This window comes from Cryptotermes secundus, unplaced genomic scaffold (assembly GCF_002891405.2).
Source record: "Cryptotermes secundus unplaced genomic scaffold, Csec_1.0 scaffold545, whole genome shotgun sequence".
NCBI classification, from domain to species: Eukaryota; Metazoa; Arthropoda; class Insecta; order Blattodea; family Kalotermitidae; genus Cryptotermes; species Cryptotermes secundus.
In genome coordinates this window covers 537,018-562,611 of record NW_019737089.1, presented here as the reverse complement: position 1 = coordinate 562,611, position 25,594 = coordinate 537,018, and the positions used below count along the sequence as shown (strand labels likewise).

Genomic DNA, 25,594 nt, shown 5'->3' with positions numbered 1-25,594 from the left:
ACATATACACGGTGCCAAATCCCAGAAGACTGCTTTCTTCATAGTCACCGCCGCGAAAGCCTCAAATCTTACATGCCGTAGTAATGTTTGGACAGTCAGATCGAGGCTTTTCGATAGGTTGTTCCTGTAGCTCAGAAGGCGGAAGTAAGGAATTAGTACTATTATATAATATTGTTTGGAAAAGAATATGAGGAAATTATTAAAATCAAATCAAAATTAAATGTAGGCCATATGTTTTGAGAATGTTAAGAAGCTAGAAGAATGTGCGGTTTGAGGTTCTGACAGCAATGACAGTCAAGACTGAGGTATATGATGTTATGCCGTGTGGTCAGGTAGTTAATTATTGCTGGCACCGTCTTTAGAAAGGCTTCTTATACCCTGAAAACGTAGGCAGCAGATTCCCCCGAACCTCTGGTACTAGTCTACCAGAATACGAATCGCATTCTTCGGGTAGAGATGTTTCAGGAGAATTGGTTGGTCGGGTTTTGGTCAGTTAGATAATCTGAGAGGCCGCGCCATAACTCCAGCGGTTAGTCGCTGGTTTCCCACCGCGGCGGCCCGGGTTCGATCCCGGGTCTGGTCAAGTGGGATTTGTGGTGGGCAAAGTGGCGCTGGGGCAGGTTTTCTCTGAGTACTTCGGTTGCCCCTGCCAATCTTCATTCCACCAAATTCTCCATCATAATCAAACGGGGCAGGCTACAATAGGCCAATCAGTGGCCGCCTTGCCGAGTGGACCCAGTTGGACTCCACCCCCCACTAAGTGAATTAAGAAAATAATAATTTAATAGTTAAGAGAGAAGTCGACATTATTTTCAAAATTGGATTCGAAATTTTGAAGTTCTGAAGTCCCATATTTTTAGTTGCTTATCACTTATAAAAGTTTGTGACGATGGTATATCAATAGAATTACTGACATTTTCGGCATTTCCATCGTCATTTTTTTTATTATTATTTGGAAACAAGGTTTCCGAGACTGGACTCTCCCTCCATCCTCAGGTAAAAGCCCGCTTAGGTGGGCCTAATCGATAGCGCTGCTCCCTATCTTCTAAAGCTTGTTTTTAAATAAGGAAACGGTGGATAATGTCCAAAAAGTCAACAATTGTACATATCAGTTCGTATTTCGGAAGCCGGATGCATCAGTTGCGTCGTATCGATAAGTCGTAACATTGCTATCACAGAGATAGGTGCGCAGCATATAGTCTGATCTGCGGATCCTTTATGACAAGGTGGTATTCTGCAGCCCCAACCTGCACTTGGAAGCCTTCGTTAGTCTTTATGGCACTCAGCTTGCCTTTTCCTCGGCCTACTGCGTGGTTGTCGCGTACTATATACGTTTGGTCTGAATGGCTCTATAAAAGGTTGAGAAGATGGACTTTGAAGAAAAGAAAAAAGCATCCAAAGAGGAGATAGTTACATACAATCAGGTTAAAAACTTCTTGTGTCTTGGTTGTGCCGCTAGCAGTTTTAGCTTCCTTCACACTGCTAAGAAAGAATTTAACCTCTGTACTCAGTTGTAAAAGCAGAAGAGCTTTTGAAAATATCTGGGCTTGTCTGAGGCAGTGTTGCCGTTGTGAAAGAATGCTCATAATTTTCACAATGAATTAAGACTTAATATGTTTTATGCGCGAATTTACACAATTTTATCCTTACAGTGTTTGGCGCGTTATTTATCGGAGCGAAGACTGTTGCGAACAAAATGTGTAGAGAAACCTGAAACACATATTTTATGCCCAAGTCTTGCGGTTTTCGAGATAATTAAACGAAAGAGAAGGAACTCCTATGAAATGTTACGCCATGCACATTTACCAGCGTGTATAGGCCAATGGTTAACATTTCATTGTGTGTGTTAGAGCTTGGATTCTAATTTTACCTTTTGCCACAAAGTTTCTGCAATTCATCCATCATTACGGACATTAGAAAATCGATACTGGAGTCCAAGAATGTATTTCCAGCATTGCCTTGGAGAGAGAGACAGATCATCAGTGCATCCGTGACAGGATCATCTGCACAGTGCAGACGTATTAAATGCATTATCTCTTAGTGAAGGAGTCGGTATAGCGATGGGCTGCGAGCTGGACGTCGAGGGTTCGATTCTCGGCAAGGGCAAAAGATTTTTTTCTTTTTCACAGCGTCCAGCCCGGCCCTGGCACCAACCCAGCCTCGTGTCCAGTGGGTACCGATGGCTCTTTCCCAGGAAGCAAAGCGGACGTGGGGTGAGGCTGATCACTTACCTCCATCTTGTGCCGAGGTCAAGAATGGAGTCATATAATCCGCTCCCGTATAATTTTGTGGCTTGATGCTTAGTAAATTAAGCGGATGGAGAACTTTGCCTTCTTTACCTTCTATCCCTAACTGAAATTAATATAACGCTCTTACTGCTAACGTACTCACCTCCAGCTAGTGCCGAGGCAATGAAAATGTGGATCTATACATCCACCCTCCATACGCCTTCATGGCGTAGTGCTTAATTAGTTAAGCACAAAGACACCTTTACCTTCCCTCATAGTACTAACGTACTGAAGAACATGAGTGTTAGGTTGCGATAGTCAAGAGTCCCAATACCGTGTGCTCTGCTGTCTGCTGCCTCGAGTTAGAAATGGAGTAGGTTGTTCTGAAATATAAGGCACGTACCAGACTACATGGTGTTATAACCCATCGTCATCGCCGTGTAAATCCCAAATTTAGGAACAGTAAACAGATAAGTGTAACTAATACAACATATCAGACGAAGAAATAAACCAGGCACACTCCGGCAGTATGCATGGAGCATTTTTTTTTTGACTTGGGATCTGTGATTCACGTCTGTGAGCATGATGAGTTTTATCTTCTGTTGAAAGTCGGTTACCTTTCCGCTGACGACATGGCGTTATATCGCAGAAGGCATAACTCTTCATTTCCAAGAAATGCCCTGAATATCATTTCGGCCGTATTATAATTCCACAAAAAAATGTTTCCAATTAGTTGTTGCTTCCGTTGACCGTAAAGGTTTTTTTTTTAATTCGCTTAGTAGGAGATGGAGTCCAGCTTGGTCCACTCGACACGGCGGCCACTTATTGGCCTATTGTACCTGCCCCGGGTGATTATGGTGATGGAGAATTTGGTGGAATGAAGATTGATAGGGGAAACCGAAGTACTCGGAGAAAATTCCTCCCCAGCGCCACTTTGTCCACCACAAATCCCACTTGACCAGACCCGGGATCGAACCTGGGCCGCCGCGGTGGGAAGCCAGCGATTAACTGCATCGTAAAGAGTTTAATCAGCATAGAAAATGGTGCTCGGTAACGCTCGGCTACCCGCAGTTGTCATAGTTTTCTAATTTCATTAATAGATCTTCCATATTCATATTGTTTACTTTTGTAGAGCGTTGCACAGCAGACGTTACAATATCGCATCCAGAATTTCGTTTCGGGAATGTTTTGAAAATCAAATAACAGCGTTTTATTACTCAAATCCACAAATGAGCTGTGTTTATGAGTGTGTTTTTCCTCGCCATATCTGTTGTACTTTCTTCTATAAATAAAACAGCGGTTTGTAGTGGGATTATTCGGAGATTCGGGGATGTTGAACCCACAGATTTCCACACGCTTGTAGGTTTAACTGCGAAGTTGTATTTCATGAATTAAACTGTTCGTGAGGTGTTCTTCAGGTTCATGACACCATGTAGTCTGGTAGGTGGGGACCAACCTTCCAAAGAGAAATACTGCCATTTTTAGGGTAAACACGAAAATAGAGGCAGTATGTTCCCCCCAGGACATTCGTACCCAACAGACTGTACATGGTCGTAACTCAGAAGACAGTAAGCTTCCTCACGGCCTAAAAGTCTCAAATCTTACACAATTAAACAGTTGCTTACGTTTGTGGGCCTGTATTTTTAAATGTAACAAATAGCAGTGACATAAATTTTATAATCGTAATCACTGATTACCGAACAGAGAACCTGCTGGAAAATGACGAATTGAGTGATGTGGCAACGTTGAACTCAACAATTGTCCGGCCACCAGAGGATAGGGGAACGTTTCTTGACTAGAAAGCCAGTCAATAAAATCATTAAGGCCATGGTGATGGGTCGTTCGGCTTACGAAAAAGCTGTTTTCTGTGGTCCTGTATGACTTCGCATACCCAGGTGTCGTGTCTCGCTTTCAGAAGAAGGGGATTAAGGTTGCCTATTATTGTTGAGGGACTTGTGAGAGGAGGGGAATGCCTTTAGAAAATAAGTTCCAGCGAACGGAGTGTGGGATGCCAACTAACTGGACTCCACCCGCAGCCACAGAACACTGGGCCCTGCAGCCTCTTGCATGGTCTAAAATCGCCACCCTTCTTCATTGAAGATGTCGGTGGCTTAATCTTCCCTTTATGGCACTGAAGGACAAGCTTTGCAGGTGTCTCAATTACAGTCAAGCTTTCTGACTTCTTCCGAATGCAGTCTTTCTTACACGACTGTAAATGCCTTAGAGTCAACTAAGTGGGGATTATTAAATGAATTGTGCAGCTATAAAGTCACTTTTATTATTATATTTCACATCTTCTTTCAGGATGTAGGCATTAGTGCCTTCTTCGGCCTCTGAAGTAACTCTACTTTGTCCTCTCCTTTCCTTTGCTTCTTTATCCCTTAGTTTTATATGTTAATGCTCTTATTTTTGGAGGGGTGTCTGTCGTTCTGTTGAACATGTTGAAACCACATCAGTCAATATGACTGAATTATATTATCGTTTTGTATGTCTGCGTTTAATTTTTAACATTAATTGCGAACTATATCCCATTTTGTACAACCTTCAATCCTGCATAAAATGTTTAATCTCTGCAGCCTCTATCTTGTTATTGTCTTGTCAGGTTGTGTACCAGTGAAAGCAAACTGTACACAAGTGCATCTGAGCCTGTAACTTTGTCACATTTCATTGTCTTGTATTATCCCGCGGCTTCTGTTAACTGTGTCACTACACGTCTGCTACTTGAACCGTTTGTATTCTCTCTTGTACGAGTATACGTGAGTCGTTTGAAGGGTATCATCTTAAGCCTTTGATCTTACCGAAGCTGTGCCTAAGAAGGCTATAAGTTTTGTTTTTTAGCCGATATTATGCAATTATAAGTTTGACGTACACGATTTGAAACACTCCAGTATTACTTACTTATACTTAATCCGTTCCTCATGCCTTACGGTGTCGAGGTTGCTTCTTTTCATTTTGATCATTTTACAGAAGGTAGGACTCCTTGGACGAGTGATTAGCCCGTCACAAGGCCTCTATGTAAACACAGGACAACACAAAAACAGACTGAACACACATACCGAACATTCATGCCTTGTGTGGGATTCGAACCCATAATCCCGGCTTCCGAGCGACCGAAGACAGTACATGCCTTAGACCGCTTGGCTACCGTGACCGGCCCAGTCCAGTATTGGTGTTTGTAATTTAACCTCTTTAAGGTCATAGCTGTTCCTGATGTTAATTAATTAAGCACCACGCCATGAAGATGTATAGTTGCACCATTGTGACCTTGGCACTAGGTGAAGATGAGTGATCGGCTTCACGCAACTGCCACGTTACCGAAGGCACTCACTGTATAGGAGGCTGGGTAAGTCCCTGAGCCGATGTGGACATTCTGAAGAAGAGAAATAGCTCTTTATATTTGAGATTTATCGTCAGATGGTCACCAAAAGCGGGACGTGTTTGTACCTCAGACTTCAAGTTCTTCCACTGTCTTACAGTTTCGGCTCTATGGGTGATAGGTGCCTTGTCACATCTTTCGTAGTTAGTGTCCCATACTGAACAAACGCGTTAAACAAATTTAGTCATTAACCGCTTTGTGTTATTTTAATCCCTACGACTGGCATACAGCTTTGTGTTATTTCTCCCCTCACATCCTGTTGTTAGGAGCGTTTATGTTAGACCCCAGATGCCTTAACGCTTTAACTGTTTGTAAACTGAAATTATTAGAAGAAAAGCGTTGGTAGTACTTTTTATTCATCTTGTTTGTTTTGCTCGGATGGAGACATGGAACTGAATACGTGCAGAATATCCACATCATTTCACTGTTTGGATTACAGCTTAGCGAAATAGCCGCCGGTATCCTGTTATTGTCTTCCACTTTTAGGTGTTTTGTCCCATTAAGCTCAAAATGAGCAACGGGCTGCATTAAATAACCAAAGCGTCTGCTCTAATGAAGATCCCGAAGTTGCCAGCATCAAGAAACTGCAGAGATTACGTTGTTTCTTTAACTACTAGTCTGCAGCTCCTTTCGGTTCGTTACATTTTAGCATTGGGGGCATGCGGTAGCGTTGTTGGTTGAGGCACTACAAGCCGGAAGGTCGCGGGATGGAATCCCGATGAGTGATATTTTTTTCAATTTACCTAAATCTTCCAGCCGTACTATGGCCCTGGGGTCGACTCAGCCTCTAACAGAAATGAGTACGAGGAATATTCTTGGGGGTAAAGGGCGGCCAGCGCGTAAGGCTGACAACCTCATCGCCATCTGTAAGCCGATTGTCTAGAAAATGTGGGAACCTCAACATCTCACAACCCTATTGGCCTCCACGGCCTGCTACAGGGATACCTTTACATTGTAGCATTAGATTCCCTAGTTCAACAGATAAGCATTTAATACCACTGCGTTCTTATCATGAATAGTCTCCGCTATGTTACTTTTGGTGGCTGGCTATGACATATACAAAACATATTGTTGTTGCGAGACTTTATTGTACCGTACAACCTATCGGAGTACTCGGATTAATATTGTGACATGTGGGCCGTTTCTAGGAAACAAATTGGCAAATATACGTTGCCACGGAGAGATTACGGAACGCGGGTTCCTTGGATACGGAAACCGAAAGTTGTAAACACTTAGAAACCAGATCGTTGCTCGGAATTAACACGCGGTTTCCGAGACAGAGCAATCTTGAAGAGTAGTAATGGAACCATTGGAGGCGGTGCTCTCTATTCGGTTCTGTCGCAGTTCTAAAAGGGAGTTCATTCTTGCATTCCATATAGTCAGGTTGTTCTCCATAGAGGCTCATCGGTGAGACGTCGTTCACAGGGAGTTCAATGCGTGAACCGTTATAATTGACTGTAATTGTAAAGAAGTGGGAATAAACCCAGTCATCAAATCCAGAACCCGTTATTAGTCACGCCAACCCTGAATACGTGACAATATGAAGACAGGACTCTGAGCATTTAAAACACAATGGTTAGTTATTTATCACTTTCTCTGTCGTTCAAAATCTTAGCATCTTACTTGCTGAACAAACTTATAAGTTTCATGTGGTTTTCGAAATAAACGGCAATTACCGGTATATCCCCAAATAGCATTAACGGATTTGTTTCTGCAATGGACACACGAAGTTTTCTGTGAGGTAGGAGCTGCTTTTTTAAATATTATTAAGATTAATGTTAAGCGCCAAAAGGTTGTTTTGGTCCGGTTTAAGTGATATTCTTGTTTTATGTCGTGTGCCTACTTATTCGCAGATGCATAGACTTTTCATTATTGGTTACTCATATTTGCTGTACACGTTTAGTGTTTGATTCCGGGAGGATGTCCACTTGATGCTGTTAATACATTGTCTTTCATAGGGGACGCAACTCCCGACCCCTCTTCCTCGTGAGTGGTTGTCTGGAACAAAACGAACATAAGGGTGGATACTTTCTTCCATCCTCTCCCTCGTTCTGTGGTGCAAGGAGGCATGGATGAAATGAGTCAAAGATGATCTACCCAACGACTCTCTATAGTCCGTCTTTGTACTCTCACTGTGCTGTGTAGGAAATGAACACCGTAGTCTTTGTTAACACAGATTACATCGCAATTACACGAACTGGAACCGAAACATGGACTGAAGTCAGTTAAGTTGAAGATATAGTTAGATTATTTCGGAAGAGAGTTTGTGAAGAAGTGGAAGAAGTTGTTTGTCTTTCAGCGTCTTCACGCACAAATGCTGTATACTGTTGGTTCAGATAATGCTGTAATGCAATAAGAAGTGGATGAAGTGTTTCTTGTTCTCCTTTTGACTCCAATTTCTTTCGTTTTCTGTCTGCCCCTCCCTTTCTCACTCTAGTAGAAGTTTGTTTTCTTTTAGTCGGACCCTTATTCGGCCCCGGTGCTGGTCGCTGTGGGTCCGAAGCTCTGGGCCTCGGTCTTGGCCTTGGGCTTGGCCTGGGTTTCGGGCCGGCGTATCGCTTCGCTGCTGCCAACCCTGTACTCGCCAAGGGCCGTTGCCTTCTATTCGACCAAGGTAGGCCCAAGAACCTAATTCTTCTACTTCTGCACAGTTTCCAGTTCTGTACTCTGTCATTAACCTGTTTTGTTTTCCCATTATTCCTAATCTTTTTGGCCGTTGTGACCAAGGTCGAATCCTTCATTTGTGTGTACTGTTTTTAACGATTGGTGTTAATAACGTTTCACTGGCTTAAGATTTATTTCTGACTTGCTTGTCCACCATAGAGTTCCTTCACCTTACGCACTTTATTTCAATTGTCATAGATATCCGTTTGCAGCTGCAAGCGATATATCGATATTAACGACAGTATATAAGTAAACTCAAACTTATGTTGTAATATGGAACACCCTCTTCCAGGCTGCGTTGCGCAGTAGGTACTGGGGCCACTTAGTAATCGTCCAGACTTTCCCCAGATGGTGAACTCATCAAATGATATAAAGCGAAATAGTTCGTTTTCGTCTTCTAGAGAAAGCATTGATCCAATATGGTTGTAGGGGGATGGTGTATTTGTGTAAGCTCTGCTTAATCCGCCCAATCCTTCCCCAAGCTTTTGGTTCCTCGCAACCCTCCCGACCTCAGTCGGCTTCGGCGGGCAGTTGTCACGGATTACGGTGCAAACAGGAAGAATTGCAATGAGGTTGATCTGCATACTGTAACGAGCCTGGCGGGCGACAGCTGGTGCACTGACTCTTCTCAGTAGCCTCTCTGGACACGCACACACACACTAAACATATGGAGAGATCAGTAAGAGCTCACTGGTTAACTGGATGGGGCGAGTGATGAAGGGGAGGTAGAGGAGTGATGGTGACTTTGTTAGCAGTAATGTTGTATGAAAGATAAGGGATTTGTGAAATATAAAGATATGTCTGCGACATTATTCAAGTGGAATCATGGAGAGCCGTTATTCACACACACACACACACACACAAAATACTAATGTAGCTATTCTGTCGTATATGCTCCTTATGTATGGTAGCGGTCGGTCAGTTCTTAATAGTTACGAACAGGAGCAGATTGTCGCAGCAGTAAACGACAGTGGACGGTACGCTTGAAACTGTAGTACAGTATCCACCTTTACAGCAAATAATTGGCACCGTAGTCTGGATAGCAGTATTTTTATTCTGTTAATTTAGTAGCTTCATGTAAGTGGTTAGCCTGTTGAGAACTTTTCCAGGTTCACTGCTTGCGCGTTCAGTGAACACGTACGAGTCTGGCTCGGGTTCCAATGAGCCAAACTCATCCGTGTGTGGGTCGCCGCGCTCATACGTGTGTGGTGAAAATAATCGGAGCCGGACTCGCGAGCCAGACTCGTACGTGTATGGGCCGCGTTAACGATCAAGCAGAAGGATTGAACGCAGGGTTTATTTGTTCTTAAAGTATTCATTAGTTACTGTTATCGGCGTGTTTGATTCAGCCCATGTTAACAAATTCATTTAAACGAACTTGTGGATTATAAACAGTGAGGAACAGTCGAGCGATTTGCTGCTGTTTGCATGTCAGCACCATGGTGAGATTAATACAGTTTCTTGCGCTGAAGCCCGCGATTGGTGATTATTATTTCCACTTAATTTCTTATCACGAATTTAAATACCATCTTATCTTGATGCTCACAGAAAATGTGTGAGAAGTGAAACTACTAAAGTAAGGCCTCAGTAAATTAATTTTATAGCACAGTCATTTAACTAATTCGTTGGAGCTGTGCCCTGCTTGAAGAGCTAGGTGTCACTCGGCTGGTCAGGGCATTCTCATCCAACCCTTGAAATTCATTGTAATATTGTCGCATGTTCATGTGGTCTCTTTCCTTCAGTTTCCTTACCAAAGTATGTATGCATTTCTTATGTCTCGTATATGGAATATTATTAAGTAGCTTGAAACACATTTTTCTTGCGTCTTTGTTCCGAAAGATATGTCCATTTTTTGTTGGTGTGGCTAATTCTCTTTCGTTTATGTAAACTGCTCACACGTTCCTCGCCGAGTTAAGTGGGTTGCGTATAAGAGGGCTTCTGTAGATAGTCCCGAAGGAGAAGGGCGGGAGGGAGGGAGACTGCGCTTGTCTTCATTTATGCCGTTTATTTGGTCTTGAATGAGTGCAGAATATTGCGTGTGTTCGGCAGGATTCAAATGATATAAATATTGCGAGCCAGGCACTCATATCCTCTCTGCAATGTGCATGCTGTCGGGACTTCATGGTCCAGATTGACAAAAAATGTAATACATTTTCACAGAGGGTGAGGGTGAGTGGGGCTGCCGTATTGAAGCGCTTGGCTTTATCAGTGTTGAGTCGTTATTACGGGGAGTTTGCTGTACAACAAACGAAGAAGAGGTAGCCCCTTTTATCTGAAACTAACATAATTAAAGTACAAGCAGCGTAATTTCACTTAATTAAATTCCCTTCTTTCGGAGACGATATGAACTTTTTTCCACCCAATGAACATTAAAACTCGGCGTTTAATTTCATCAGGATCTAAGAGAGATTTGACCATAAAAAGAAGGGGAGAATAGAGGGCGAGAGAAAAAAAAGCAGGAAGGCTGAGGAGCGAGAAGTGAGGGAAGAAGTAAAGAAAAAAAGGGAAAAGAAATAAGGAGGAAATAAGGCATTGAGAAAACTTTCGGCATGAGAAAGTGGCAAAGCAGAGGATTCGTCAGGCATGAAGTATTCTGGTAGACTGGCGGGTCCAGCAAATTCTCGTTTCTGTAGCTCCGAGGCGTGGAGAGGTATGTGCGGCCCAGTGGAATTGTAGCATTATCAAAGAATAAACAGTCTTTACGAGGTGGGGTTGGCATGTTTTACATTTATTCAGTTTGTCAAATGAAATTGAATGTAGACGCTGTCGAGCTTTGGCTTCATTTTGGCTGACTTCAAAGTATATTACGAGCTATGACTGAAAGACGAAAACCGAAATGAAAACCACCAAATAGTCATGATGCATTAGGGCAGGTTTGCTTTCCATGTAAGGTTTTCTGAAAGAATTACTCATTCTTTTCCTTTAATGCACCGTATAATCCTGTGCATATTTCTTCTTCTCTTAAGCAATCCTTGAAGTCAAGTGCCGTGGATTTGAAAATGGCTGCGCACGCCTTCGTTCTAATTCAACACGTATAAAAGCAACAAATCATATCACCATTTGTGAGAAATGTTCACTGCCACAGCAGATACGAAGTAGATGGTAATATTTGGCCATGCAAAGCAGTCAGATTCACTCGAAGGCCCTAGATTGTTCAGAATCATCTGCCTTGTTATCAATTGCTGATTCAAAGCAGTCACATCCACTCGAAGGCCCTAGATTGTTCAGAATCATCTCCCTTGTTATAAATTGGTGATGCAAAGCAGTCAGATTCACTCAGAAGGCCCTAGATTGTTCAGAATCATCTCCCTTGTTATTAATTGGTGATGCAAACAGTCAGATTCACTCGGAAGGCCCTAGATTGTTCAGAATCATCTCCCTTGATATAAATTGGTGATGCAAAGCAGTCAGATTCATTCGGAAGGCCCTAGATTGTTCAGAATCATCTCCCTTGATATAAATTGGTGATGCAAAGCAGTCAGATTCATTCGGAAGGCCCTAGATTGTTCAGAATTATCTCCCTTGTTATCAATTGGTGATTGTGTCTATACGTTCATGAGATAGATGAATTCTTCTGGCCGAGATTTAAAAGCGCCGAAGACGTCATAACCACCTTCTTTGATTTTATATATATGTATATATGTGTGTGTGTGTGTGTGTGTGTGTATGTGTGTGTTTATTGCCAAATACAGGGTTGTACTTTCCTAGAATTGTAGGCCAAATTGATATGATTTTAATTATATATGATTTAGCTAGATTGGGTTTGATAAATGCAGTTACTTAAAGGAATTAATTTCCGCTTTATTATTTTGATTCGCGTTTTGAAGCCATCGAACTGATTTGAATTATATAAATATTACAACACTTTGATTAGGCAAATTCGCTGTAATATGTCTTGAAACTTGAAATTCTCTGTAGATTTTTGCTTCCAAAAATCTTGACCCGAAGACTTTAATGGGCCAAAGGTGGCGTAACCTAAGCAGGTCCAGGTCAGAATCGTATGGAAACAAATATGAAATGAACGTTGGGAGATGTGATGTAGATTTGTCTTCGTTTACCAGTAGCGTTGATAATATTCGATGTAAGGGTGAGAGAGCCTGTTCTAATAAACCAGCTGCAAATTAGAGATTTTTATTACATTCCGACGTCAGGGACCTCACTGTTTTCGAAGAGTGACGCGTCGCTGTTGTAAGGCGCCGCGAAAGATTTTGTTCTATGAGTACGAAGGCGATGAACATGTTTCTTGGCCACTTTTGAAATTACACAATTTACATATATGTTCATTTTTGTGAATTTAAAAAAAAAATTACATCTCTTTGTAAATCACTAAAACATTCCGTCTCGCCGGCCGCTACTTCGAAAATTAATAATATAAACTGTGTATTCAAGTGAAACTTGCATCGCTTAAGGAAATGATAAGAGTTATCTCTGTGGCTTTATTACTTGGCAGTTGGTTAGTTCCCAACGAGTGCAGTCTGTGAAAAGAGAGTCGAATCTTTGTGTCTTGAATCCATGTATCCTGTAAATCATATTAATAAATCATTTATTGTTGTTTACTTTTCCTTCCTTCTTATAAAATTTCCCAACCACAAAAACCGATATTGTACGGTCTGCTCGGTTACAGGGTGTGCCATTTAAAATACAATCTACAAACCGCAATTTGCTGGACAATAAATTTTATTAGTTAGTGTATTATTGTTTTATTCTGTATTTCCGTGCCAGGATACTCATTGCTAATGGTTCACAAACAGTCAACTAAGTAACATCTACAAGTTTGTGACAGTCGTACATTACTACAAATATTATGTTTCTGGACATTATCCACCGTCTTGTCTTTATCTAAAACCGCCCTGTTTATTTTCCAAAACTTCCAGAGATTTGATTCTGTCTCCGTCTTCAGGTAAAACCTCCTCAGTTGGGCCCAATCGATAGGGCCCACTTGAATAGGTTTTACCTGAAGGCGGAGACAGAACCCACTCTCCGAATCGTTTGGGAGAACTGGTATGCCGCCACTCGCGTGATGATTGCTGGGACTCGGGAATGAATTAGTGCACCCACGTTTCATCGGTGGTCAATATAGACTTAAAAATGCATCACCTTCATCTTCAAACTGCTGTAGGAGACGACTGGCAACTTGCATGCGCACCATTTTGTTCACGTCCGTCAAAGTGCGTGGTACCCACCATGCTTTCAGCTTGCGATAGTGCAGGTGGTATTTCACGATGTCTTCTACACTGCCAACACTGATGGACGGCAATGCTCCAAGTTCCTTGATAGTGATGCACCTATTCTCACGAATAAGTGCGTCTGCACGATGAATGTTTGGCTTGGTGACGAATGTTCGCGGCCGACGATCATGCGGTTCATTCTTCACGCGCTCTCTACCCTCTCTGAAGCACTTAGGCCTACACCACTCAAACAGTCCCAGTCATATTTGAACCAGCTAGTAATAATCAACTGTTTCGATGCGAAGTGATGTTAGAGGATGGAAACACGCTGTGCTTGTGAATACACCGTGCTCACAGCTGGCGACAGTATCAGCAGCAGCCTAGCAGCCATCATGAGTTGGGAGAGGCCACTACACAAGGGGACGGTTTCTGATTTTACTTCTATAACTTAGTATATGACTGTTGTTTCAGTTGCGTTTTAAGTGGTACATCCTGTAGCATAGGAGTTGTGACCGCTTGTACAGGAACTCATTGGCCGTCATTGTAGTTGGGTTTGGAGAGCTAGTATTGAAACTTCAGGTTCTGTTACCTGATAGTTTTAGTCTCAGTTTTTATTCTGCAGTATATTTCTGACTGCTCGTCTATGATAGGCCGTTCCAAGCTGTGTACTCAGTGGCGGAATTTTCTAAATTTTGAATCAGCTGCTCTTTCGGTGGATGAGCGTTGACGGCCGCAATAATTCTGTTGTATTCGTATACATGGGCTTTTTGAGAAAATGCCGTAATATTCCATTTCCACTGTAAAAAGAAATGTAGGATGTGGTCTGTAAAAAAATAAAGGTATCCCTGTATCAGGCCGTGAAGGCCCATAGGGTTGTGAGATGTTGAAGTTCCCACATTTTTCTAGACAATCGGCTCATAGATGGCGGTAAGGTTGTGAGGCCTATGCGCCGGCCACCCTTTACCCCCAAGAATATTCCTACTACTAATTTCTCTTAGAGGCTGAGTCAACCCCAGGGCCATAGTGCGGCTGGAAGGATTAGGTAAATTGAAAAAATCCAATGACCTCATCGGGATTCGATCCCACAACCTTCCGACTTGTAGCATAGTGCCTCAACGAACTACGCTACTGCGACCCCCCAGATGTGGTCTGTGTGGAAACGAATTCAAAACAGTTTTCGTAAATCTGCTTGGGACTTGATTTTAATGCAGTTAACTAATCGAAAATTAGAAACTGTTGTAAGTATTAATCTGAGAATTCTGAGGTTCAGGAAATCAAATACAAACTTACATTAATAAGAATCAATCTTGTTTCCCTCTTTTCAGTTTATTAGTAATTTTCGGGATGAATCCTCTGAGATGAATTTATGTAATGCATTTCATCATAATTTAAGCTTAAATTCCCAAATATTAATTCACTGTTATATAATTTTCCTGGATAAGTTTTTTCTGGTGATGTCCCACGAGTACTCAGCCCTGTGAACCACCTCTCGATGATTCCTCAGAAGTATTTTATTTGCAGGGTCCCGGCATATTTTAAGGGACGTAACGAAAAGTGAATACGAACAAAAAAGCAGTATTAAGGTTTCGAAACCGCGACCTTGTATCCAATGCAATCAGTGACTCGCTTTAGAAGACGAAGGCCCTACGGATTGCCGTCGGCCGTCGTAAAGTCCTTAACGAAAAATAAGCATACTGTCGCTTTTTAAACTGGACATTCAAAATTTATATCTTCTCATGGATTATTTAATTCTGGAGGTCCATTTGTTGCATACACGGAGTACCATCCGACCGCCTCGCCTTTTGCCAAAGGAAGGAGGCAGACATGAAGCAGCCTCCTTGTCTTTGCGATCCTGTCTGCCTGTCACTGCTTGTCAGCAATCATGTAGCAATTCGACTGAGTGCGAGCAGAGGAAAATGAGAGTGACCTGGGACACTTGTCACAGAGATTTATTTGATTACCTGCGTAGCAGAAAACAACCAAAAAGGACCCATAGTCTTAAGAAATTAAGAAAGGGCAAATAAATTTTGTGAGTTCAGGAATTTCTTGGCCCGGATAGTGAGCAGTTGCGTGCTGCTAAGCCTAGCTGAAAGCAGAAGGTACTCACAGTGAGCGCACGTTTTGACGCCTCCCTTATGTCACTTCTCATGGACAGTTATGCCATTTAAACAAGGCGGTCAGACGCCGGTTTCTTATTGCGGAGGTTTGTGCTAATTCCCATGGCAGTTTATGCTGTATTTTTGCTGATCGCAGTTGGCAGAGTTTGTTCCGAATACGTCTGTTGTTGCGTAGTGTTCATGCTCGCCTATCAGCGATGGAGAAATGAGCGATTGACCAGAGCAGCCAAGACGATATCTCATCCGTGGTCGGAAGTTGGCCCTTTACCTCTGTCGTGACCCTTCGCCGAACTTATACATTGCAATTCCCGTTGAAAGTTCAACTGAAAGTTTTGTGTAAACTGTATTTATGTTGTGTACAGCTTATGTTCATTTCAATTACGTTAAAGTTTAAACGTTAACACCAAGGCGAAACAGCAGTATGTGCTGCGACCTTTTATATCCATATATGAGGAGCCGGGATAGCTCAGTTGGTATGGCGACGGGCTAGGAACTGGACGGCCGGGGTTCGATTCACAGCAGACAGGAGATTTTACTCATCTCCACAGAGTTTAGACCAGCTGTGAGGCTCACCCATCCTCCTATTCGGTCGGTAACGCGGACGATTTCCTCGTAGATAAAGTGACCGGGCCTTGAAGCTGACCACTCACCTCTTTACCTCTTATCTAGTACCGAGGTCTAAAATAATGGGCTATGTCGCCATTTCCCTATACGTCTTCATAGCATGGTGCTTAATTAGTTAAGTACAGGACATCTTTGCCTTTTAACTTTTGGCTATACAGGATGTCCCAGGAGGAAAGGTCAGTATTTTGGGAGGTCACAGTATCTGCCATTCTAAGCAAAAACGTGTATGTACATGTGTCCCATTCCGAACGGTTTCTGAGGTGGAGCCATTGCACTGTACTGTTCCAAAATTGTTTGTAAGAAAGATACTACGTACTGTTTCTACTGCTGGTATTATTCATGTGACAAAATTGGTGCAGTTTACCTAGTATAATACATTTTCGAAAAATTCCGTAGTCAACATCAGTGCACTTGTAACTAGTGAGGACATGCCGTGTTGCTCGTCTGAGTATATCTTGACGTTCCTTTATGCGGGTGATAACATAAAATAGCGCTATCTCTGAAACCGTTCGGAATAGGACACATACACATATACGCTTTTTGCTTAGAATGACCGGTACTGTGACCTAGAACATTGACATTTCCTCCTGGGACACTCTGTATGTGATGTACAGGACCGTGCCACAGCTGAGATTGTGAGTCGCCATCTTCCCACTGCGACTGCCTGGGTTTGATCCTAGGTTAGATTATGTTGAATTTGTGATGGAAAACTGAGTCCCCGTAATAATTATGAACAAAATCAGTAAGAAATATTTAATACACTAGTGTTAATACGGGATTCTTATGCGCAGTAAAACAACTACAAAGGCTAAGTAGTAGTATTTGTAGCGATTGGACGTAATGTTTGTACAGGAGCCGGGATAGCTGTTCGACCAAAGAATCGGGATTATATTCCAGGAAGCGGCGAGATATTTTTCTACTCAAGACCGGCTGTCGGGCGCGTCCGGCCTTCTCTGCAATGTATATCGGTAGCCGTTTCCCTGGTGGTAGAGCGACAGGGGCGTGATGTCGACTTTCATCTAGTGCCCAAGTTAAGAATGGTGGAACTACACTTCCACTCTCCCATACGTCTTAATGGCGTGGTCCGTAATTAATTAAGTCCAGGGAAAATTTTGCCTGTGATTCTGTATGGGTGTGAAACTTGGTCTCTGACATTGAGGGAGGACCATAGACTGCGGGTGTTTGAGAACAGGATGTTGAGGAGAATATGTGGACCGAAGAGAGATGAAGTGACAGGAGGTTGGAGAAAACTGCATAATGAGGAACTTCATAACTTGTATGTACTCTTCTCCAAATATAATTATAATGATGAAGTCAAAGAGGATGAGGTGGGCAGGGCATGTAGCACGAATGGGGGAGACGAGGAATGTGTATAGGATATTGGTGGGAAAGCTAGGAGGAAAGAGACCACTGAGAAGACCAGGGCGTAGGTGGGTGGGCAAGATTAAAATGGATCTTAGAGAGATAGGATGGGATAGTATTGATTGGATTGATCTGGCTCAGCATAGGGACCAGTGGAGGGTTTTGTGAACACGGTAATGAACCTTCGAGTTCCATAAAATGCTGGTAAATTCTTGAGTAGCTGCAGAATTGGCGGCTCCTCCAGAAGGGCTCACCTCCATGAGTAAGATAACTTTTCTTTACCTTTAGGAGCCAGGTGGTCAGTTTCGTGTTACTATCTTGGAATATTCCTAGGTTGGCTGGGATAGACCATGAAATACGTAATTTAAAAATGAGTCAGTTTGTTCTCTCTAGGAAAATATTGTCCTTCGTATCTACTTTCATAACCCCCCTTCTTTTCCTCTATTACTTTCTTACCTTCTCTTTTCATTGTTATACAATAAACTGGTGTTAATGAAAACTGCCGTCTGTTTAAAATAAATGCCAAATTGGTCTCTTTTGGTGCCAGTTAGGTTCTTGAAATGAACACGGTTCTTTGTTACTGTCCGATAGAAGTTGGGTCTGTATAAAATTGTGAGCCCATCCCTTGGTGACGAATCTGGAGCTTTTTAAAACTAACTGTCCATTTTGACCCCAGGAAAACCCATAACCAAAGTTTTTAAATTAAAAATTTGAATCGTCTTTAAAGATAAGACAGAAACGTGTAATTAAAAACTTCCACGGAAGGCGTACTCATTATTAGAGAATTATATAGGACCTATAGGTTGAAGCATTTGAAACACTGAAGGCGACTTGATTTTCTTTTCGGAACATATTATTTCGTACGTAATATCTCGTGTATTGCTTGTTACAGCCCCTGTTTTCCGCTCCTTTTTCAAGCCCGGTGAAATGACGCAGACACGGCAGTTAATGCACTGTTTGCCGGTCTCCACCCCTGAATTTCGTGCACCTAAAGCCGTACCCTCATGATGCGGGTTTCTTAAGAACGGGAGGTTCTTCTCTCCGTTTCACTTCCAACCAGCATCGGTATTGGATCTCTTTTCTGATCTTCAGATCTAGCCATAATTCTCCGATCTCTGCTGTAATTTGCGAATTTCAGCCGAGGAAGAAGACTGCCATGTGCGTTTTGATGAGTGCATGGAGTGACGTGAGGTCTCCAGATCGCATACATTTCTGTGGACATAATGTAATCTGGCAGTTTGTGGTCTAGTGGTCAGAGTTCCTGGTTACAGATCCAGAGGTCCCTGGTTTGATTTCCGGCGCTACCAGATTTTCTGAGAAGTAATGGGTCTGGAACCAGGCCCACTCAGCCTCGTGAGAATAATTGAGGAGCTGTTTCAAGGAAATGGCGGTTCCGGTCTAGAAAACCGAGATTAACCGCCGTGAGGATCCGTTGCGCTGACCACGCGACACCCACTGTCCGCAAAAGTTGGCACTAGCTTTGCCGACATGCGGCGGTCGCCCGGTCGGTATAGTTCTCTTGCGGACTGCAGGCCACGGAGTTTTTTCTTGTTTGTTTGATGTGATCTGGGGTTTTGAATGATAGGCATTATTCACCGATGCTTTTCTCATTCAGTGCATTTAAATTCCATTCATTGTGATGAATTGGCTATACTGAGTGGGACTTAAATGTATTGACTGGAGTTGTTTGGAAGTAAATTCAAGTCTCTTCTTTTTATGTACACAATTCTGTATTTGGCATATAAGAGTGTGGCAACTCCTTACCCCGGAGACCCGTCTTTGATACACGACTGTAGGCGTACGTGAGTAAGGAAAGGGACGCCAGGCGACCGAGCAAGTTGGCTCTGGAGTAATGCTTCTGACTTTCATTCGGAAGGTACCTTGTTCATATCTCACCCGGGCCGTCGACTATTCTGACCGAGATTTGTCTTGATATTCCTCAGTCCTTCCATGCGAATGCCGGAATAGCACCTTGAAGTTTGCCGCGGCCGCTTCCTTCAACATACTTTTTAATTCACCGTCCGAAGTTGTATCATCTCAGCTACTGACAGCTTCGCCCTCTGCCAGAAGTAATTCCCCTCATGCTACATTCTCACTGTCTTTACACCTAAGACGTGCTTCAGTCACGCCCAGCCAGCTCGTAGCTACTTTCTCCCAGACAGGAATTTCAGCATATTGCCGGTACCGCAAAACTACACCGTTGTACACCAGTGTTCCCGCGAATATGTCTGCACTGCAGTGTGCGGGACAATCTTTCTTATTCGTGCTGTTATATCTGAAGTAGAAGTATCTAGGTTCTTCGGCTTTGTCTCTTTTTAACCTTCAGAACTCAATTACTGTTGGGCGGGCTGTCACTAAGTGAGTAGAGCATTTGGCTTCCACCAAGATTATTTGGGTTTCATTCCCGGCATGCTGGACAAAGAGGTTCTAGTGCAGATTTTTCTTCGAACACTTCGATTTCCCCATGGCAGCAGATTGTGTAGAAGTCATCCTATGCCCTCAGTGCTCCAGACGTGGTCATTAGGCAATGGTCCATAATTCTTACATGGCCATTTTGCCGTATCTCATATTGTAATACAAGAAAGATTTGTCGGCAGCTTTAAGAGCCACACGTAAACCGAGGTGAGTATTGAGCCGATATGCATTGGGTTCTGTCCAATAATTTAATGAGCGGTCAGATGTCACGTAACTTATATTGTCACAATCCAGGTATAGCATAAACGAGCGGAAACCATGTTCTTCGGTAGGGATATCATTGATTTCTTTGTCAGTGTCACAGTATAGACAGCTGAAACTGTAGAGGAACAGGGCCACTGAAATTAAGAAAATAAAGTACATTCGTGTAATTAAAAAAAATAGGAACGAGGATTCGAATTACTTCCAGATATTTTGCCTTGCTGTTTACAGTTCTCTTTAGTATGTAATGACGAGTGTACGGAGTGAATTTTATACTATCTAAGGGTGGTCTCTCTTGATCTACAGTAAGTAACCCAGAAGCAGAAATATTACGTTGTACATTGTGTTACATTAGATGTGTGTGTGTTTAGATCAGTGAAGCAGATTATTATCCATGAAGCCCATTAAGATCCGTCGCAAAGTATGTTGTGATATGTATACCCATTGCTAGGCAAACGCTCGGTGAACACATTCCCGCGAAGTGTACGCATGCAACTGAAGGACGTCCATTGCTAGGTGACGGACCAGTAAACACACCTCCTTAACACTAATGACTGTTTTTTTCTGTGTGGTCCGTGCCGAGTGGTTGGAAAATGACACAGAAGGCGGGACGAAGTGGTAGGAGTACAGAACAGTAGTCGAGAATGAAGCGTCGAGTTTCGGGACGCCAGCCTGCCTGGATATGAGCTTGGAGTTGAATGGAGTCGAGTGTTCGGAATTGAGAGATGCAGAATAATGGCAAGAAGGGAACTAGGCTATGAAAATAAGACTTAATGTGTGATTTGAAGTGACAGTGAGACTGTTATAAATCCGTTGCCAGTACACGGCCAGTGAAAACTGAGAATCCTAGTGTGTGTGGAACGGTGAACTGCAAAGCGTGTACAATAGCGATAGCGATATATTGTCTGTGGTCCCGACTGGTGTGAATGTATAAGGTTTAGTAAATCCAATCATTCAATCCAGAACCCGCCTTATAAGTCACGCACACCCCCTAAATCGTGACTGTTAATATGTAATTTGTTTCGTCTGAGTTCAGGCAAATGCCGGAAGGAAGGACCTGTATTATGATAACGTCTTGTCACATACTTCCGGAGTTGTGGCGTATGTATGCGGGGCATGCAGGGGAGCGCCGAAGTACTCGGAGAAAAATCTGCCCCAGTTTTACTTTGCCTGCCAACACCGTCACATTTCTTCTGAGGGTGAACAGTGAGCTCCGCACCGAAAACCAAGCTCTGTGTGGACTGTAGTACAGTCGAGGAACAGTATAGTCATAGCAATTAATGGTCCCTGCACCATTGCGGCATATGTGGGAGGGGAGGTGAAGTTCCATGGGTTCTTGACCGCGGTATTACCCCAGGTGAGCGGTGAGCTTTACACTACGGACGGTGATTAATAATACGAAGTAGGCTACTGTCTGTAGTGAATTGAATTACTGTCTCAGTTTTAAGTCTTTATGACGTTTTAGATTTAATTAAAAATGTATTTGAAAGTAGTTAAAAAAGTGGCTCCTATTTAGTTTCTTAGCTGCTTCACTGAACTTGCATTAATGTGTCTCTCTTCGCATTGTGACATCTGGATTATAACACGTGTATTCTGGTAACTGTAAACATTTCGGAGGAGTATACTGCTTCTGTGTTCAGATGGAGATGTTCATCCGACGTGTCTATAGTCTCTTATCAGACTACAGGGTTTCATAATTAAGAAGACCCCAGTGTGAACCTTCTCCCCCGTGAAAACACAAGCTCTTATAAATTACGGAGAAATTGGGTTTTCGGACTTTATCCATCGTCCTCGTTTTTAAGATAACTAAGAAAAACATGACGTTTCGAAAACTGGATCTGTTTCCGTCCTCAGGTGAGGGAAAACACCTATTCTGTTGGGTCAATCACTGGATTGAGGCTAGCTCTTTCTAAGGGACCAACAGAATAGGTGTTTTCCCTCACCTGAGGACGAAAACAGATCCAGTTTCCGAAACGTCGTGTTTTTCTTAGTTATCTTAAAAACCAGTACGATGGAGAAGGTCCGAAAACCCAATATCTCTGTGTGATATACACCATCGTCAGAGTCCTATAGTAACTTCTTATAAATTAATCTGCATGTCTGTGAATTCGTGCCTTAATACAATAATTATTCTGTAACTTACATTTCTTATTAGTATTGTTGCGTGGAGCCACGATCTCGTACTAAGTAAGATTATTTCCAAATTTGCAGATGGGCCTGGCTGGGGCTCGGGCCAGTCTCCCAGACTCCTGCCCACCGCCCCCGGTCACGGTCACCTCTCAGCCTCACCCCACGCTGCCATAGGGGGCATGAAGATGTGGCAATTGCAGTTCCCCACGCAAGCTGGGATAGCACTAGCTCGGGCTACTGGCGCCGCCACCGCCACCGCCTCAGTTGCACCGTTCCCCATTTTCCCGCGCTCCCATCTTGTCACATGTTAGTGTCTTTGTCAAGTTTTCTCGGTCACAGGCTCTCCGCCCGTTGGTCTTCCGTTTGATTGTTGTGTGTGTTGTATGCTTCCTGTCTGCTCCTTTGTTTGAAAGTTGCCATTTCCAAATTAAGTCATTCTGAAGACTGGATCTTTTAATTCGCAGATTGTTCCTTTGTGTGCCTCTTATTAATGTTAACGTTCCTTCAGTGGGCAGCCTCTTTGCATTGTGTGTTGAGTTTAGTCAAATAAAGCAACGCATATGGCACCTGTTTTTCTTTTCATATTCTTGCAATACTATTTTCTTTTCAACCTTCTTAGACGAACCAATTATTATTAACGTGCATAGTTTTGTTTAGAGTATTTCAGTTTGGCCTTTGATAACTTTGATCACCTTCAGTTGCCTCGGAAACAGTCGCAGTTGAGTGGTGGACGTTTGCTTTCCTTACTGATAGCAGAAAACAATCCGTACACACTTCAGGCAGTTAAACCCTGGCTCCACATTTCGGATTCAGGCCTAAGATATTTCTGGGGAACGAAGTGACACGAGGGCCCCATCTTCAAGACGTCATAGGTCTGAAAGTAAGGAGCCTAAAGAAAACAAAACAGCTCAAGGGAGATGTGGAGGGATGTCAGCCCTTAGGACTGCTTTCTCAATATAGTAATACTATTCTCTCGTGCTTGCTGCATTTCCAATTCAGAATAGCCTGAAACGAGGATTAAGAAGGCATGAGAAAATCAGGAGGGACGGGAATTGAATGGAACACATCAGCTCCTGACGCCGTTAATTTATTGGTTGAGAGTGTAAGTAGCATGGACACAGGCACGGGGAACCTGTTAAACATTAATAGAGAGTAAGATCTAAAAGCTTGTTTCGATTGTATATTAATATAATAATTGTGTTTGTGGAAGAGGAATGCATGTAGGATATTGGTGGGAAAGCCAGAAGGAGAGAGACCACTGGGAAGATTAAGGCGTAGGTGGGTGAACAATATTAAAATGGATCTTAGAGAGATAGGATGGTATGGCATGGATTGGATTCATCTGGCTCAGGATATGGATCAGTGGAGGGCTCTTGTGAGCACGGATGTAGTCATATAGCTAGTACATCCCTCGAAAACGTGACAGAGTGCAGATATTTGGAACGGCTGTAACAAAAATAAAATTTGTAATCTGAAGAAAAAAATGCTAGGTAATATCAGATTCGGCGAATGCATGCTGCCATTTAGTTGTGTTATATGTATATCACAATATTCAAATCGTAATTTTTCCTGTTGTTTTGAATGGGTTCCTCACACTGAGTTGTACATTGGATGTATGCGAGAACAGGGTAGTGAGGAGAATATTTTGACCTAAGAGAGAGGAAGTAATGAAGGTGGGTAATTTGCGTGTTCTCTCTTCACCAGACATCATTACAATGATGAAGTGTATGAAGATAAAATGGACAGGGCATGTAGCATGTAGGACAGCTGCATATGAAATGACGTAGCACACCAGATCGGGGTGCTGACCAGTAGCGGTCTCTTGTTTATTCATTGTTTATTTGAACACTTTAGAAGCCGGGGTAGGACAGTCACTATAGCGACTGGCTACGGACTGGACGACCGAGGGGTCGGTGTTCGAGTCACATTAGGGTTAAGAATTTGTTCTTCTCTACGTTGTCAAGACTGACTCTGGGGCCCAGCCCACCTCCTATCTAATGAGTACCTGGGGCTCTTTCCCTGGGGGTAAAGTGGCTGTGGCATAAAGCTGACCACTCGCCTCAAACTGGTGCCGAGGTCAAGAAAACGTGGATCTATACATCCACCCCCTATACGCCTTCACGGTGTGCAGTGCCTATTTAGTTAAACACACGGACAACTATGCCTTTTTATTTTCCTTGGCACTACAGCCCGAGTGAGCCTAGACCTACCTCCATGAACTTCTTCGTTCACTTCGGTTTTTCTAAATCTTACACATTCGGTAGGACTCCTTGGGCGGGTGATCAGCTCGTCGCATGGCCTCTACCTGTACACAAACACAGAAAAAAGCACACACAAAACTAAACATCCATGCCCTGAGTGGGATTCGAACTCACGATCCCGGTTTCCAATCGAGCGAAGGCAGTACATGCCCAACTATTATACCTTTACCTTACCTTATATGAATGCTTCGTCAGTAGCTGAGACTGTGCCATGTATGGCATGGAATTGTAGGATGGATTGGAAAGATGCGGACATGGCCGTGTGAGGCACTCTCTTATTACTTGCTTGGAGTGAGCACGGTAATGAACCTGCGTATACGAAGGAAGGCGATGAATTCCTTCAAGAATTTAGCGACCATCACCTCAAGAAGGACTGTGTTCCATGGAGTTAGTGTGCGACTCCATTTGTATTGCTCCGCAACTGTTGCTGGCTTCCGGTAGGTTCTAGGTTCAGATCTCGAACTGGAAACCAGTTATCCTGACTGAAGATGTACGTGGTTTTCCCCAGTGCCCCTAAGTGAATACCGGGACAGTTCCTTGAAGTAGGCTACTACCACTTCCTTTCAAATTTCTTCCAGTTCATAATTCCTCCTCCTTTCTGACGCTTGGTATTTGAGCTACTGGCAGCGTCATTAAATAAGGAAGAAGTGATAGTAACGTTACTGGCTTAGGTCGTCTTTCGTTTACATCAGTGGCGTCATTACAGAGTACAGTCGGATGATTCTTACGCGGATGAACTTCAGTGAAAGCAGTGCCAGTGGGCCCTTAATTGAAGCCGCGTGATAGCTGTATAGCCACTGTCAGCTGTTTACAATTTTCTCTTCTGTGTTACAGCCTCTACGACAAATACTATATGGTTTCAATAACATTTTCTCATAATGCCATCGTATTTTCAGTACCGTCCGCTTTAAGCTTGTACCGTATCTTCTTCTCTGTCATGGTATGATTGATTAGCTTAGTGCGAACAGAGTTGTATTCGGGAGGTTCT

The 25,594-nt window shown here is 43.0% G+C and overlaps 1 protein-coding gene across 5 annotated transcripts in view; it reads left to right on the top strand.

Annotated features, from left to right (window-relative positions):
* Window positions 1-25,594, top strand: part of LOC111870109 (E3 ubiquitin-protein ligase RNF220) — a 347,188-nt gene that overhangs the window by 97,097 nt on the left and 224,497 nt on the right. For 3 of the 5 annotated variants that reach the window (XM_023862128.1, XM_023862129.2, XM_023862127.2), the window contains exon 4: window positions 8,063-8,218. The exons of the other annotated variants lie outside the window; for them this stretch is intronic. In XM_023862128.1, the coding sequence (XP_023717896.1) occupies window positions 8,063-8,218 (156 nt within the window). The remainder of the gene's footprint in view (window positions 1-8,062; window positions 8,219-25,594) is intronic. 5 annotated transcript variants of the gene reach the window in all.